Source organism: Magnolia sinica, chromosome 1 (assembly GCF_029962835.1).
Source record: "Magnolia sinica isolate HGM2019 chromosome 1, MsV1, whole genome shotgun sequence".
Classification (NCBI taxonomy): Eukaryota; Viridiplantae; Streptophyta; class Magnoliopsida; order Magnoliales; family Magnoliaceae; genus Magnolia; species Magnolia sinica.
This window is the reverse complement of record NC_080573.1, coordinates 126,238,221-126,252,958: the sequence shown is the minus strand read 5'-3', so window position 1 is coordinate 126,252,958 and position 14,738 is coordinate 126,238,221. Positions and strand designations below refer to the sequence as shown.

The 14,738-nt window shown below is 41.4% G+C and overlaps 1 protein-coding gene across 2 annotated transcripts; it reads right to left on the bottom strand.

Moving 5' to 3' along the window:
- Nucleotides 1–256: 256 nt before the first annotated feature.
- Nucleotides 257–14,101, bottom strand: LOC131257606 (transcription factor MYC4-like). Of its 2 annotated transcripts, none has more exons than XM_058258390.1 (4): nucleotides 13,172–14,101; nucleotides 12,362–12,574; nucleotides 4,789–4,965; nucleotides 257–731 (listed from the first exon to the last, which is right to left on the bottom strand). In XM_058258390.1, the coding sequence occupies exons 1-4, from the start codon at nucleotides 13,895–13,897 to the stop codon at nucleotides 639–641; spliced, it is 1,209 nt and encodes a 402-aa protein (XP_058114373.1). In that variant the 5' UTR covers nucleotides 13,898–14,101; the 3' UTR covers nucleotides 257–638. The 2 variants fall into 2 exon arrangements, with proteins under 2 accessions (XP_058114373.1, XP_058114377.1); XM_058258394.1 differs by having other exon boundaries at nucleotides 263–731; nucleotides 4,789–4,962; nucleotides 13,172–14,100.
- Nucleotides 14,102–14,738: the final 637 nt, after the last annotated feature.

Genomic DNA, 14,738 nt, shown 5'->3' with positions numbered 1-14,738 from the left:
TCTGGTAGTGGTACTAGTGCTGATAGCAGTGTTGAATACATTGGACAAGTGTGGAGGGACACGGACACCATAAATAAGTCGGGGTTTGAGTTTCCAATCCCTACGCCAGACATGATTTTTAAGACTCGATGTATATTTGTTGCTATTGGGATTCGAACATAGAACCTTCCACATTGATACCATGTAAAATAACCACACTTTCTCTAAGAGATTGAGCTGTCAAATGATGAGGACTGTAACAAAAAGAAAACACAAATATAGCATAAGATTCAAAAATAACAAAAAAGGCATCACCATAAGGTAGCTACTTACAAAGGAGAAGGAACCAATGTTCTATACCTTTATCTCACATACCACGAATAAAACAAGTACAAAACTCAGATCCTAACTCCACAACTCGACAATATCAGTGCCATCGTCACATGGTGTCCTCAACACATCACGTGAACGCACCCCATCTATGGGCTTCTCTCTGTTATTATTACCACTAGTTATTGTTATTATTGCACAATAGAGACCTGCTGCACATTATATAATGATATTATTATTTATTATTATTATTATATAACTAGTATATGATATCTTACTCAGAGAGATTAGGATGACCAAAATGCCATCACTAAGCACATGTATTTTACTCAAGGGTTCTGAAGCATAAGGCCCGATCTCAGAGCTGTGCTTGTAATGCAATCCTTTAGCTTTTCCTCTGTCATCCGCCCTTGTTTCCTTACCTGAAATCAACAGAAGGAATTCAAAACCAGTTTTACGACTACCACTAATATCTCCATGCATGTGTGAAGGGTATAAATGTCTTTTTCTTCTTCTTATTATTATTCACATTGGCATGGCAGCATCATCTCTGCTACAAGTTTCACTTTTCTAGTGATGGGATTTCATGAATTTTTGGAACCCGAAATAGCTATTCGAAAACAATCTAGGGTTCCAATGGAACCCAAAACCAAAACCATGACTTTAAGATGTAATCTTTTAATTGTCATCACACCGATCAGTTGTTAAAGCCTTTTAGTTTTGCACTTCAAGTATGAGAAATGATATAGTGGGCTAAGTGTATGGAAACATTTCAATGCAACTAGTTGGATTTGGACTCGTTTCCCATCTGTATCTAGACCGTCCATTATGTCCAGCCCACTCTTCTTCTGCTACCTCAGGAAAAATCATAATTATCAGATGATCTAAACCATCCATTCTGTGACATGCTGAAATTGATCATTCATAATTATCGGATTTTAACGCATTCACGAATGTTTAGAACAATTCTATTTCTGTGGCTTTCACACAGTTGTGGAAGAAGAGTGAACTGGACCTTATGGACCATCCCAATAGATGGTGTGGATTCTGGCAAGTCCAAATGCAAATAGGTGCATGGAAACGTTAATTTCATCTCTCAAAGTGATACCTAAAACACATTGGCAATTTGTACACTACCCATAATACTTTCTAAAATGTGATTTTGGGGCTGGAGACGAGGAACCGTGCCCAACGAAAGTGAACCTTCTCATGGATGTATGGCCCACGAGGGTCAAAAACCATTCCTATCAGACAATCCTAACCATCACTTAGATGCACTTCTGCTGACTGAAATGTTAACCGTTAACTGTTAACTGTTTTTGTTTTCTACCTTATTCAACTTAAAGGCTAGTCAAAGGTGGCTTGGATGATTCGATCAACATGTTTTTCGAATCACATGTGAACGGTCCCACTGACAATTTCACTTACAGCAGAATGAGCTGTGGCCCACTTGTGATAATGCATCGTTTTCGAAGAAAACTGCTTCAAATCTGACTTGCGTGCAAAACAAAATCTCGTTAAAATAGCGTGTGGAGGAAATAGAGAACTGATCACCTACAGGCAAGTTACCAAAACTAGTGGTACCGGATCAGCATGCCACTTGTGTAAGACATCAGTACCATTACAGCGGTAGACACCACCATGAGGATCATCTCGATCAAAATCAAGCCCGTCCACTAATGAGGTGGTCAACCAATGAGAACCAACGGTTTGAATCGAGATACTGGCTTGGCCCATCTAGCAAGCAGATCAACCTGATTTTTCAGAAAGACGACCTTCATGGTTAGCCTATATGGTTTTCACGGTACTGATTTCTTAAAAAGGTGGCATGTTGGCGAGAAAGATGGAACGGTACTACAACTTGCAGTGAAGTTGCCTGTACGTGATCATTTCCCGCTGAAATAGGAGAAATGATTGTTGAAATCTGTTTCGGAAACTCCCCGGAAGGGGCTCGAGATCAATTGTTTTACGCAGTACGTAGAAGACACTAGTCTGTGGGGCCTACCATATTGTATATGTGAAATCCACTCCTTCTATCAGGTTATATCCTCGATGAAATTTTTTAAGAAAAAAAATCAGGTAGATCCACAACTTATTTGGGCCACAAAACTTTGAACAATGAGGATAGGATGACAACCATAGGTTTGTGTGTGGGGCCCCATGGTGTGTATCTTTCTTCAAACTTGTTAATCTAGTGCAACTCATCAGGATGAGGAGAAAATACAAAAATTAGCCTGATACGAGACTCGGGCGTACCACAACAATGGAAATTAGCTTACATTGTTCGAATTTGTGTGGCCCATATGAGACTTAATTGGGATAATTTTCTGTAAATACCGTCCAAAAAATAGTTCTCATCTGATGGAGGGAGTGGATTTTACATATAAAACATGATGGATCCCACAGAGTTTGGGTCTTTGAGTTGCTGATGGAGACGATTCCGGTCTCACGAAGGACGGCCTAACATTAAAGTTCGTCGTACGAGAATTGGTAAGGTCATCCCCATCTTTTGACTGAGGTGCGGTGATAGAGATGGCGTGACGCCTTAGGTCTGAAGAAGCCGCCTCAAACGACCCGAACGGACCCGGACGCGGATTTCCTGCGAAAGCCTTTCGCAGGAAGTTCCGGCGCAAGGATTCTGGATGGGGCCCATTGTGATGTTTGTTAGAAATCTAACCCGTCCATCCCATTTGGTGAGTTAGCATTCTACCAAAAATGGGTAGGATCCAAAACTCAAGTGGGCCATACCTGATAGTGGGGAAAGGAATTCCTACCGTTGAAACCTTCCCACGGTCCACCATGATGTTTATTCCATCCAAACCGTATAAGGTCATTTTCACCGAGATGAAGTGAAATCAAAACTTCACTTGTATGAAACTTTGTAGAGAGAAATATACCTCCCATTGCCATTGTCGCTATCACTACTGTTGCCGCTTGCCAGCAACTGCAGGAGAGAGAGAATTGGAGCAGGAGGGAGGGAGAAAAATTAGAAGAGGAGGGAAGGACAGAGAGGAAAATCAGGGCCAGAGGAGAATTAGGGTGCAGTGGTATGATAGATATGTAAGAGATAACTTCCATGGACCATTGACTATTGACCTTGACTCTATTATTTGATACTGGGCGAAAACTGCTCCACCCAATCAAGAAATCTTACCTTCCCCATGTGAGGCAATGTGGCACGTGTGCATGAGTTCAGGGTCATGAGTCCTGCAGCACACTCTCTGTGTGCTTGCCGTAGTTGCCCGTCTTGCTCACCACTAGCAATCTAGCATGCATCGCCCAAATAGGGCCCGTGCACAGAGATCGGCACGCTGACTTTCTGTCCAATCGGGACAGTTGTGTACCGGACAGTGTATGAAAGTAATGTAGACCAATTCTTCTACTCGTTGATGTGTAGCTGGAAATGGATATATATATTATAAATAAAATTTTCAACGGTTCATATTCAATAGTGTCAAAAGATGAACCGTTCTGATTGCACGACCATCTTTGCATGTGAGCCGAATGATGCGATGCATGGTGGTGAGCATGGGAAGCAACTTTGGATAACAGGAACTCGCCTCAGATATTGATAGTTTAAGTTAAACGGACAGAGAAGCTCAGTTAGTGTATTAGATTGGACATGGAAATCATAGGCCCACCAGATGGTCCTGTTTTCTTTGTACTGTCCATTTTAACTGTCCAGACACAAATGGACTGATAATAGCGTATAAGCTCCAATAGGTCATTTATTGATGACAGCCAGGTTAAAAAATCAGCCCCTTCAACTCATTTGGCCAGCCAGAACTACCAGAGGTGCATTCCTGTGTTTCTCAAATGTATGGCCCACCTGATGATTGAATTAGCTTGATATTTTAACTAGGTGTTCTTCACTTTAGGGGTAACCTTCCAGACGGGTTGGATGTCACGCACAATTGAATGGTTGGTGCTTATTTGCTAGATGGATTGGTAACTTATTGTCCCATTACAAGAATTTGAGCTCTTCGAAGTGCAACAGCTTCAGAGGCACTCTAAAATGAGTTCATCTTATTTTGATTAATAATAATCATGTCTTATAGATCATATTTCATTTTCATAAGGATTGAAAATAATATTAATAACCAAGAATCATTTTCTCTAGTATATAATTATAATTAATCAAAATGAGATCATGAACTCATTTTAAGTGGCACCCAAACCGGCCCTTATATTGGTCTCACCGAACTCCTGCTGTAAGATTCAATACCGGGTGGCAATCGCTGTGCATGGTTTTTTGATTCAGTGTTCGTCCCATCTCATTCAAGTTCAAGTTGAGTGATGGCTCGTCACCTCACTCAAGACTGAATTTGTGGGGTGACTCATGGTACAGACCCAACCCAGTCATGATTGAAACAGAGTCTACTCGCCTGAGTCCGAACCATGACACGGCGTTATGAGAGTGGTACACCATCAACTTGGATACGAAAGTGGGTAAATAACTCGTGACATAATTAAGCTTACCCTAATGAAAACCGTGGTCAGGACATGCAGTGGCTTAATTTGTTCAAGTGCAGTGTAAGAGATCTCGAAGCCAAGGGATTCGATCACGCGTAGAACTTCTCCCCCAACACCAGCTCCACCCTTGCTGTTTATCTTTACCACGAACCTCCGTTCTTCAATTTTCTCAGCATCTATCTGCTTCAATTTCATAAGAGATCATGAGAGACTTGCAATAACCCTTATATTTCTACAGAATCAAATTAAAACCGTTTAGGGTGCATTTGGTTGCAACATGAAATTTCATGATTAATCAGCCTGACTTGGGTTAAAATATCATGAAATTGTTGCAACCAAACACACTCTTAACAACTATTTCTAAATTGATTTAAGATATTGAGATATGTGCAGAAAATGTAATGCTTTTACTGAAATAAAGAACTTGGCCAGGCATTTCAGATCAGCGATCTCCACCGTGTAGATGGCATGTGTCAAAGATCAACTCTAATTGATAATCAGATAGGCTACATGTGTGCGTATACCTTGGACCTTAGTCAATTTTTTGTAGCCGTTCATTTATTTTACACTAGTGTGGCCCACTTAAATATCGTATTGTCCTGATTTTTGAGACGTGATGGCAGCATAGTGAGGACGTTTTATCAGCCTCTCCCATTCAGAGACGATTGCCTCGTTTGGATGCATGGGGCCAGTTGAGTTGAAAAGTTCGCGAGAACGAGCACGCTTGGTAGAAGCGTTCTTGGAATGTTGCCAAGGCGGTCGTTGGACAATGTACACGGATGTCGTTTTGTGTCTGTCGCGACACAACCTCTCTAGTGTGTGTTGCTGTCCTCTGGGGCCCACAGCTTGTTTGGTCTGATTATCTGGGCCGTACATGTCGTGCTGTACAGCGGACGTGGTTTGGCTAGTGACGCTGCCACCAGCTGGCTAGTGGTTGGTGCTATGTGGACCTAACCATGATGTATGTGTTTTATCCATGCCGTCTATCCATTTTGAAAGATAATTTTAGTGATTGATCCAAAACATGAGCTAGATCTAAATCTCAGATGGACCACACCATGGGAAAACAGTAGTGATTGAATGTCGACCATTAAAAACCTCTTAGGGCCACTGTAATGGTTGTTTGACATCTAACTTGTTGATTTGGTTATACAGACTTGGATGAAGGGAAAATATATATATATATATATATATATATATATATATATATATATATATAAAAGCTTGATCTAAAACTTTTGTGGCCCCCAAGAAGTTTTTAATGGTGGGTGTTCAATCAACACTATGCGGTCCACTTGAGATTTGGATCAACCTCATTTTTGGGCTCATACCATAAAATGACATGGACGAGTGGGTGGACAGCATGGATGACAGACATACACCATGGTGGGTCTCACATAGCACCGACCACTAGCCATTGGCTAGTCGCAGGGTCAGTAGCCAATCCGTTTCCCTGTACAGCTACCGTTAGAAACTTAATCTAAAGAGATGATCGTGACCATCACTTTATGGAGGAGAATTTATGGCAGATTTATTTTATTTTTGAATAAAGATGAATTTATGAAAAAGAAAAGAAAATTTTCATGTTACTCTCAAAATTTAGGATCACCCATTAAGCTTGCCATAGGAAAATAGCTGAGAGGCAAGAATATGAACAGTTCCGTTCATCAAACCATCTCAGCACGTGGTTTCCAATGAGAGTGACCCACGCATGACCTGAGTCACTATTAAGGAAAAACAAACTCCACTAGACATTGCCCCAATGACAGTTTTGTAATCCTAGGTCCGCTAGGTTTTTCAATTACAGTGGTGAAATGGCTAATGATCACATACCCTTGTAATTCTGTGGTGATGTCACTTATATTCTACTGCAATATTTATTATTATTATTATTTGTTATACCTAAAAGCCATTTACTAAAAAAATTAATTTTATAATGTGAAAATATGATGATTACATTTTGCCATTGTCTTTGACCATGTATGTTTAAACCAACCCCGTGAAATGAAAATGATGGCTCATTTTCTTTGAATGGAGGTCTCCCTATCACAGCTACCATATGGGCCTGTTTCACCTTATGGAACATGTATGATTGATGTGTGAGATTCATTAGGTACCATCAAGAAAGTAAAATCCATCAATCGAGTCACAGTTGTATGATTGGATTTATTTAACTGTCTCAAACAAGTGTGATATGCATGCCTAGTAATCAAAGCAACATTTTTTTCTAGTCATGGGAAGGTTCACAGTGTATGTCACCTAATGAATGGCTCAGATCTCTGTAGAAGCAGATTACCGGGTGTGCCAAGCTGCGATCGTGTGTTTACATGGCAAAGTTCTATGGCCCTACAAAGATATATATGTTATATCCATTCAGTCTACCTATTTTGCAATATCATTTTAGACTATGTTAAAAAAAATGAGGCAGACCTAAAGCTCAAGTAGACCACACCATAAAAATAATGAGATCAAGTGCCTACTATTAAAAACTTTTGAAGGATGAAAAAGTTCCTGATCAAACTGATATTAGTTTTTTTTCTCCCTTCATCACAGTATGTGTACCCTTGTAAATATATTAGATGACAAATAAATATTACTGACGGCCCTAAGAAGGTTTCAACAGTGGGCATCAATGTGCCCACTGTTTTGTGTAGTGTGGTTCACTTAAGCTTTGGATCTACATTATTTATTGTATTATACATCTTGCAAAATGGATGAATGGTTTGCATATAACACATAACTCATGATGGAGCCCAAAAGAACTTGGTGATGTCAACACACCACCGATTTCGGTGGTGTGTGGTACACCACGTAATCCGCTTCCGATGTATGCATGCATACCACCTATGTGGGGAAACAAGCGCGCATGGGCAAGCTATGATGTGGAGGGCCGTATTCCACCAAAATCAAATGACGGTGGAACGAGGTCCTTCTCGGATCTCATTCCGCGCTTCCTCCTACCAGATTCCAAAGGTCCTGATAACTGGGGTCTGAAAACTTAGAAAGGATATTTCCCACGTGCAACGCTTTCGTTACCCACGAACTCGCACGCGGCGCTGTAGTTCGCGTAAAGCAAAGTAGGTGGAAAACCGAATGCTCGGTAACCTGGCGAAAGCGGGCATCTGGTCCAACAGTCGGACGCGACTTGCCTGTAGCACGGGGTTACACGGCTCTGCTGTAGCCCTTGTGGGCCCACCATGCTGTTTATGTTATATCCACTCCGTCCATCCGTTTCTCCAGCTGACTTTAGGACATAAGCCCAAACGTTAAAAAGATCTAAAACTGAAGTTGGCTATACGAGTGAGGATTGAATGTCCATCAGTGAAACCTTAGTGGGGAGCACAAAAGTAGTTTGTATTAGGGTTATAACTAGAGCTGGGCATGGAATGACTCGACTTGACTAACTTGACTTGTCCAACTCATTCGAACCCGATTCGATTCGAGCCAAATGGCTGAGTCGGTCTAAATCAAGTAGGCTTTGTCCAAACCAAACTCAAACTGTGTAGAGTTCAAGTTACCCAGTAATTCAACCTAACTCTATTCGAAACTTGATCCGGTCATACTTGACTCATCTGAAATCGCTTTACTTGAATTTGGGTATATATATAATAAAAAATTTTAATTTTTAAGTATTTCTAACCTTATACGTTGCACCCTATTCCACCCGGACTCGATCCCAAACCCTCTCTTCCTCCCTTTTTCTCTTAAGCCTGACAACAACCCACTATCATCACTAACCTTCTCCTCTATCTATCTCTCCTCTCTACTCCCTCCCACCTGCCTCTTCCAAACACGATAACCACCCACTAGGCCACCACCATCACCACCCTCCCCCCCCTCTCTCTCTCTCTCTCTCATCCTCTCCACTCCCTTCCTAATCCCTCGATACAAATTGGTGCCAACTCGGTACTTTTTTCCGGGTTGGACTCGGTCCATATTAGTCCACACCAGACCTCGATTCGGATCAATTGAGGCATGTTGGACTCGGTACCGAGTCGAGTTTAGGTCAGGCCTATTTCAAAACCGGATCGAGTTGGATCAGCCCTAACCCGGTCGAACTCAACTCGATGGCCAGCTCCAGCTATAACTGTGTTTTTCACTTCATCCGCGTGGCATGTAAACATCAGAAGGCACCTCAAGAAGGTTTCAACGGTGGATTTCTCCCTGCCATCTTTCCTATGGCACGGAGCCCTGAACCTTCCGTATTTGGGTTTATGACTAGAATGAATTTAATATGTGAATGATTAGAGTGGATCTAATACACGCGGAGTGTGTGAGGCCCACGAGCTTTGGGTTACAGTGTAGCCGTGTAACCCGTGTACCCCGACAAGTCGCATCCGCGAGAGCCAAAAAGTCGCTGCACTCTTTGGAACGTTGACTTAGCAGATTACCACGTGCTCTCTCACTCTCTCAGATTGCCACGTCCTCTCCCTCTATGTATCTATCTCTCGAATGTCCACCCGTCTCGCGCGAGGATAGACGCGGTGCAGGCAGGATGGCGCTACACGTGCCATTGACCATACTCGTTTTGTTGAGACCGCATGCCGTGCCCACCGATGCCGCATAAAGAGACGGACAATTGATCACAACCGTTAACTTGGGCAGACAGGGGAACTACCAAGGTTGGTTGATCTGTGACTGTAGAGCCCACCATGATGTATGTGTTTTATGTCCACCATGTGATGTAGAGTGGGTTGTGTACAATTTCATGGCATGCTGGACTAGAAAAGGCTCCATCGGAGGCAGAATTGATCGTGACCGTCAGAATGTTAAAACGGGCATCACAGACCACAATGAGTTATCCAACGTGCCATTTATCATTTTGGGTTGAAGGAGCTAGTTTAGCCACCCAACCTCAGTACATTGGGCTGGGCACATTGAATTTGTGAGATTCAATCATCAAATTTTCATTTTATTTTTGTTTTTACTATTTATAATAAGTTTTAGTTTGATTATAACTCTTCGTAGGTTGGCCTTTAGGAGCTACGTACAACATGAAAAGTGGTTAGAATAATTAGGAGAATAGCATGGTTGAGCCAAGTGAGATACTTACTATTTTTGGCTGAAAACCGTGATGTCTAGTAGGAATTACCACCGTCTATAAATAATAAGTTTATTGTTTATAGTAAGTCATCGTTTCTAAAAGTTTTAATTGTAGTTTAATTTCAAAACTTACTCCTAGGTTTCATGTCATTATTTAAGAACGTTGTAAGCTCATTTTAATAATCAATCAATTTATTAAGAATTTCTAAAAATTATTCACTTTTTTTATTTGTGAATTCGAGATATCAAGTGCAGAGAAGTTCCGTGGATTCGGAATAATTATCCCCTGACGATGGTGCTCGACCTCAACACGTCCTCCCCCACATCACCTGTCCATCCGTATTTCCAGCTCCAAGTAGATCCAAATCTCAGATACGCCCTATTGATTGAACGCCCATCAGTTTTATGGGCTGGTAGTATACCCAAATCTCTGATAGGATATACCGATTGAACGTGTATGGTAATGTTTATTTACCATCTAACTTTCTGATAAGCATACAGGGACCTAGACGAAGGAAAGACACAAATGAACTTGATTCAAAACTTCTGCTGCCCCCACTAAGTTTTTAATGGTGGGATTCAATAACCACTGTTTTGTGTGAGATTTGGATCTGCTTCATTTTTGAGCCATATATGCGTTAAAATGAGCTGAAAAAAGTAAATGAATAGTGTGAAAAAAGTAAATAGGTGGCGTAGATATAAAACACATACATCATAGTGAGCCCCACAATCATGGATCCACCTAATTCGGTGGCTCTGGAACCACCAAAATCCATGTCCATTTCTATTGATTGGCATCGCTGAATGTGCACCATTGAAAGGAAGATATTTTGTGGCTCACAACCAATGTGATAGGTTAATGATCAGCATCACTTTTTCAGGTGATTTTTGGATTATAGGCCATTCAAATTGGAGTAGTTCAGGATGTATGGCTCTAAATTGTCCATCTATCTTTGCAAGTGGGATCCAATGCCAGCACATGCTGCTGATCTTGTGTGGCAGAATCTTCCGTGCAGAAATATGAGTTCGTTTAGCATACGTCGTGACTCAAGATTCCAACATCTCTCAAGAAGACGCAGATTGTGTGGTGACCGGCCCTGTCACCCGTGTTCCCAACAATATTTGATAGGGCCATGCGTATCTGTCACAGTTAGGCCCGGTTAAGTGATCCTTACTCTTGCTCGGGTGGTAGACTCTCAGGAGTTTCAACACCCGGTCAAGGGTTCGAGTATCCATAGGTAGTGAAATTCCACTAGCGTGAGTGTGTGGTGTGTGTGTAAAAAAAAGAAGTACTTGACTGAATAATTTTTAAACATGCTTTTTGGACTCTTACAACAGTACATTGCCTAATCAAATCCCCCACATTCGGTCACCACACATGTAAGAACTCTATAAGGTGGGCCTTCTTGATCAACGGTCAAGATTATCTTAAATTTTGGATAATGTAATTGGGAAAACCAGTGGACCCCACTACATTGTGATACATCAGAAACTTGCATAAGGGGTGGAATGCTACAACTGTGTTACACACGCAATATTTTAGATAAACTAGCATTTCTATATGTGTAGCCTTGGGGAGAAAGTTTTGATGGGTTTCTAACTCTTCAACCCCTAACCTATATTCGCTGGGTTGGTCCTCGATCCTACACCATGACAGAGTAGAAGTCCCATCAAATCTTCTCTAAAGAGGTGTAAAGGAAAGGAAGATCATGGCATCTGAATTCAACCACCTGGATCTTTTCGGCAATTCTGCATTAAGAAAAATCTAACACACAATCCTTAGAGCCCTATTACGGTGGATGGGGATTGCGTATTGCTCTAGTGTTTTATCTATCTTTGACGTGTTGAGATTTGATTGGATAATAAGCTGCTGTTAAGATAACACCTGTAAAAAACATATTTGAAAGTTGGTCCTAGTTGTCCAATTTAATTCTACCATATTAGTCTAATAAAGGACACTACCTTGTTCAAATCTGACAGAGTTCTCCCGGTAAGGTGATTCCATGAACAGAACCGCCTCTATCCTTAATTCTCTCTACGCTTTTTGAACCAAAAGTAATGCTGGTGTATGATTTTGATGACTTTAGAACATCGAACGGAAGATATTCAATGCTCTAGTTCAACTTCGGATACCAAAGATAAGTATCATCATTGAATTATGAGTGAGAAAAAAAAAAAACGAAGCTTATTTTCGAATTGGATAGTACAGAGATGATGGACGGTTGAGATATGGAGCCATCTCATCATGGGCAACACATCCTGGAGTGACCATCATCATCAGCTAACCCTTATCCCAGCTAATTTCCATCAGCTACGTGAGTATACTTTCCTAGCGATCCTTGGGACTCATGTTGACGTTATGGCATGAGTTTGAAGGGGTTCCAAACGATGGAGATTACCAATGCAATGGGGACCAACTAACGGTGTGGATCACTGACCATAGGCCCCAGTGATATAAAATGAAAATTCTAGTATACTTCGAATATCTTAACTTTCTTTATTTATACGTGAAAGGAACTAAGTATGCATTATTTACCTCGAGAATCTGGGATTTGGACTTTGAAATGGAGGGTCGTGGTGCCAACGTGAGCGTAGGTTGCAGTGTCTGCTCGGGCGTGTCGTCTACAAATGATTCCAAGTTGTTCTTGGACGATGAACTCTCTTTAAGCTCCCTTTGTAGCCGCTTAGTTTCTTCATGGATGCTTCTAAGATACGCCAGGGCGTCCACCAACACCGATCTTTTATCCATCTGAAACCACCGTACATTCCATTCTCAGCCCCGTCTCTCTCTCTCTCTCTCTCTCTCTCTCTAATAAACGAATTGAAATGAAATAAAATGAATAGATTATAGATATTAGTACAGTATATTAGTCACACCAAAGGACTTATACAGCAATATGGCAGACTATTGTGTATGATACTCATGCACCATCCCATCGTAAACATGACCACAATCCACACCCATCAAATCGTGGTCCCCATGAAGCATTGTACGTTGACGAATGGCCAAAAAATTATATGAAGTGATCTATTCTAACATTTTGATTTATGGAGCGTTTGGTTGCCTCAGATATCATGAAATTGTGCAACCAAACACACTCTTTGCCACTCAATTTGAACTGTTGATAATTTCTATTAATGCCAATCCGAAGGCTGCCAGTCCAATGGCTAGGATCATCCGACAAACCTATTAATAATGGGGTGCCATGATTTGGATAGCTGGGATTTACATATATAACTGTATGACGATCTGCCAATGATTACATGTCTACAGCGCATACAGTAAAAACACTGCATAATGCTGCTTAATTATCTTATTTCAATTTCAATTTTCTAGTATTATTACCTTGGTGATGTTGGGTACAAGAGCGCGAAGTGCAAGTAATTGCTGGCTGAGTCTCTTCCTCCTGTTCCTCTCCGACACGAGATTCTTGCAATTCAATGTGCCCGGCTTTGCATTGTCATCCATCTCTTCCTCGTCTTCATCATCTTCTTGATTTTGTGGAACTTCCACACTAGTCTTTGATATTTGTAGACATTCATCCACTGTGGCAGCATTTGTCTCCTTTGTTGCAGTTGTAGATACCGACGCATGTAGCTGATCGGCAAAGCTCTCATTGCTTTCAGCTGGTGCAATTAAGAATGGATTATCATTGAAGAACTGATCACTCTCGTCTTCTTCAACTACAGCTGCCTGATCAGTGCTGGCTTCCAAAATTGCAGAGAACTCGGGGAGTATCGGGTAGTACATGTCATTATCCAGCTGGGGCTCGGAAACAAAGTCGCAGAGGTCGAGGAGTAAGGATTCACTGTTATCGTCAGTTCGGGGGAGTAGAGAGAAGGGATCAGATTCGAAATCAGATGAAGCCAGCTGAAAAAGATGGTCACTGAGCATCTGAACGTCATGTGATTCATTGGGGAAGGAAGGGGTATAAATGTCATCCGTGTCTAGCCATGTAGAGATGATGTCCGGAATCTGGGTCTTGGAATTCATGGGTGTTTGGCTCATTTCGAGCGAAGAGAAGGGACCCAGTTCAATTTCCATTGCACTGGTGATTTGATTGAAAGACATGATTGGGAAGCTCTCTCTCTCTCTCTCTCGATTGGAGGAGTGTCCACTAACGATCTTCGTTCCTATGATTTTAAAAAGCAAGGAAAGTTTTACTTAAGGAACGGAGGAGAGAGAAAGAGAGAGAGCGAGAGAGGGTGGCTGAAAAGCTATGTTATCTCTACGAATACAAAAGAGACTCTCTCTCTCTCTCCCTCTCTCTCTGTCTGCCACTACCTATGTAAGGAAGAGGAATAGAAAGAGGGAATGAAGAAATAGGCGAAGAGATGAACACATTAAAAGGAAAATTGACGGAGAAGTGTCCAAAGAAGTTGGTGAGAATTGATTTGCAATATTTTGGTCAGTAAATAGGCAGCTTTGTTTGGAAAAAAAGCCATCCAATTATTTGAAAGCTGGCCATTCCATGTCACACGGGAGGTTTGCTAATTCCACACGCGTGTGGGAGCCATACATACGTGGTACGTATGTGAGATCTAAGCTTTCCATCAGGTGATCTACACAGTTTAGATCTTCTAGCATAAAAATCAGACCACTTTTCTCATCATATCAAATTAAATCCAATGAATGGTTAGAAAAATGAAAATATATAACCGTATAATTTCTTTGTATGCTGTGGTCACCTGAAACGTAAAACTGACCTATTCAGCCAGAATATTCCAACCTTGAAAGCCTATATATAAAGCGCTTGTGCTCGCGTGTGAATGTGTAAGGCTCTACACGCGTGTGAATGAGCAGCGTCTTCCACATTGTGCCGCCCTTGAAGCTTGCCTCTCTCCCATTTTCTCCATCATTTCCCCGCACTTTATCGTTTCTTCCGTGGGGACATCACTTTCTTAAATTCCAT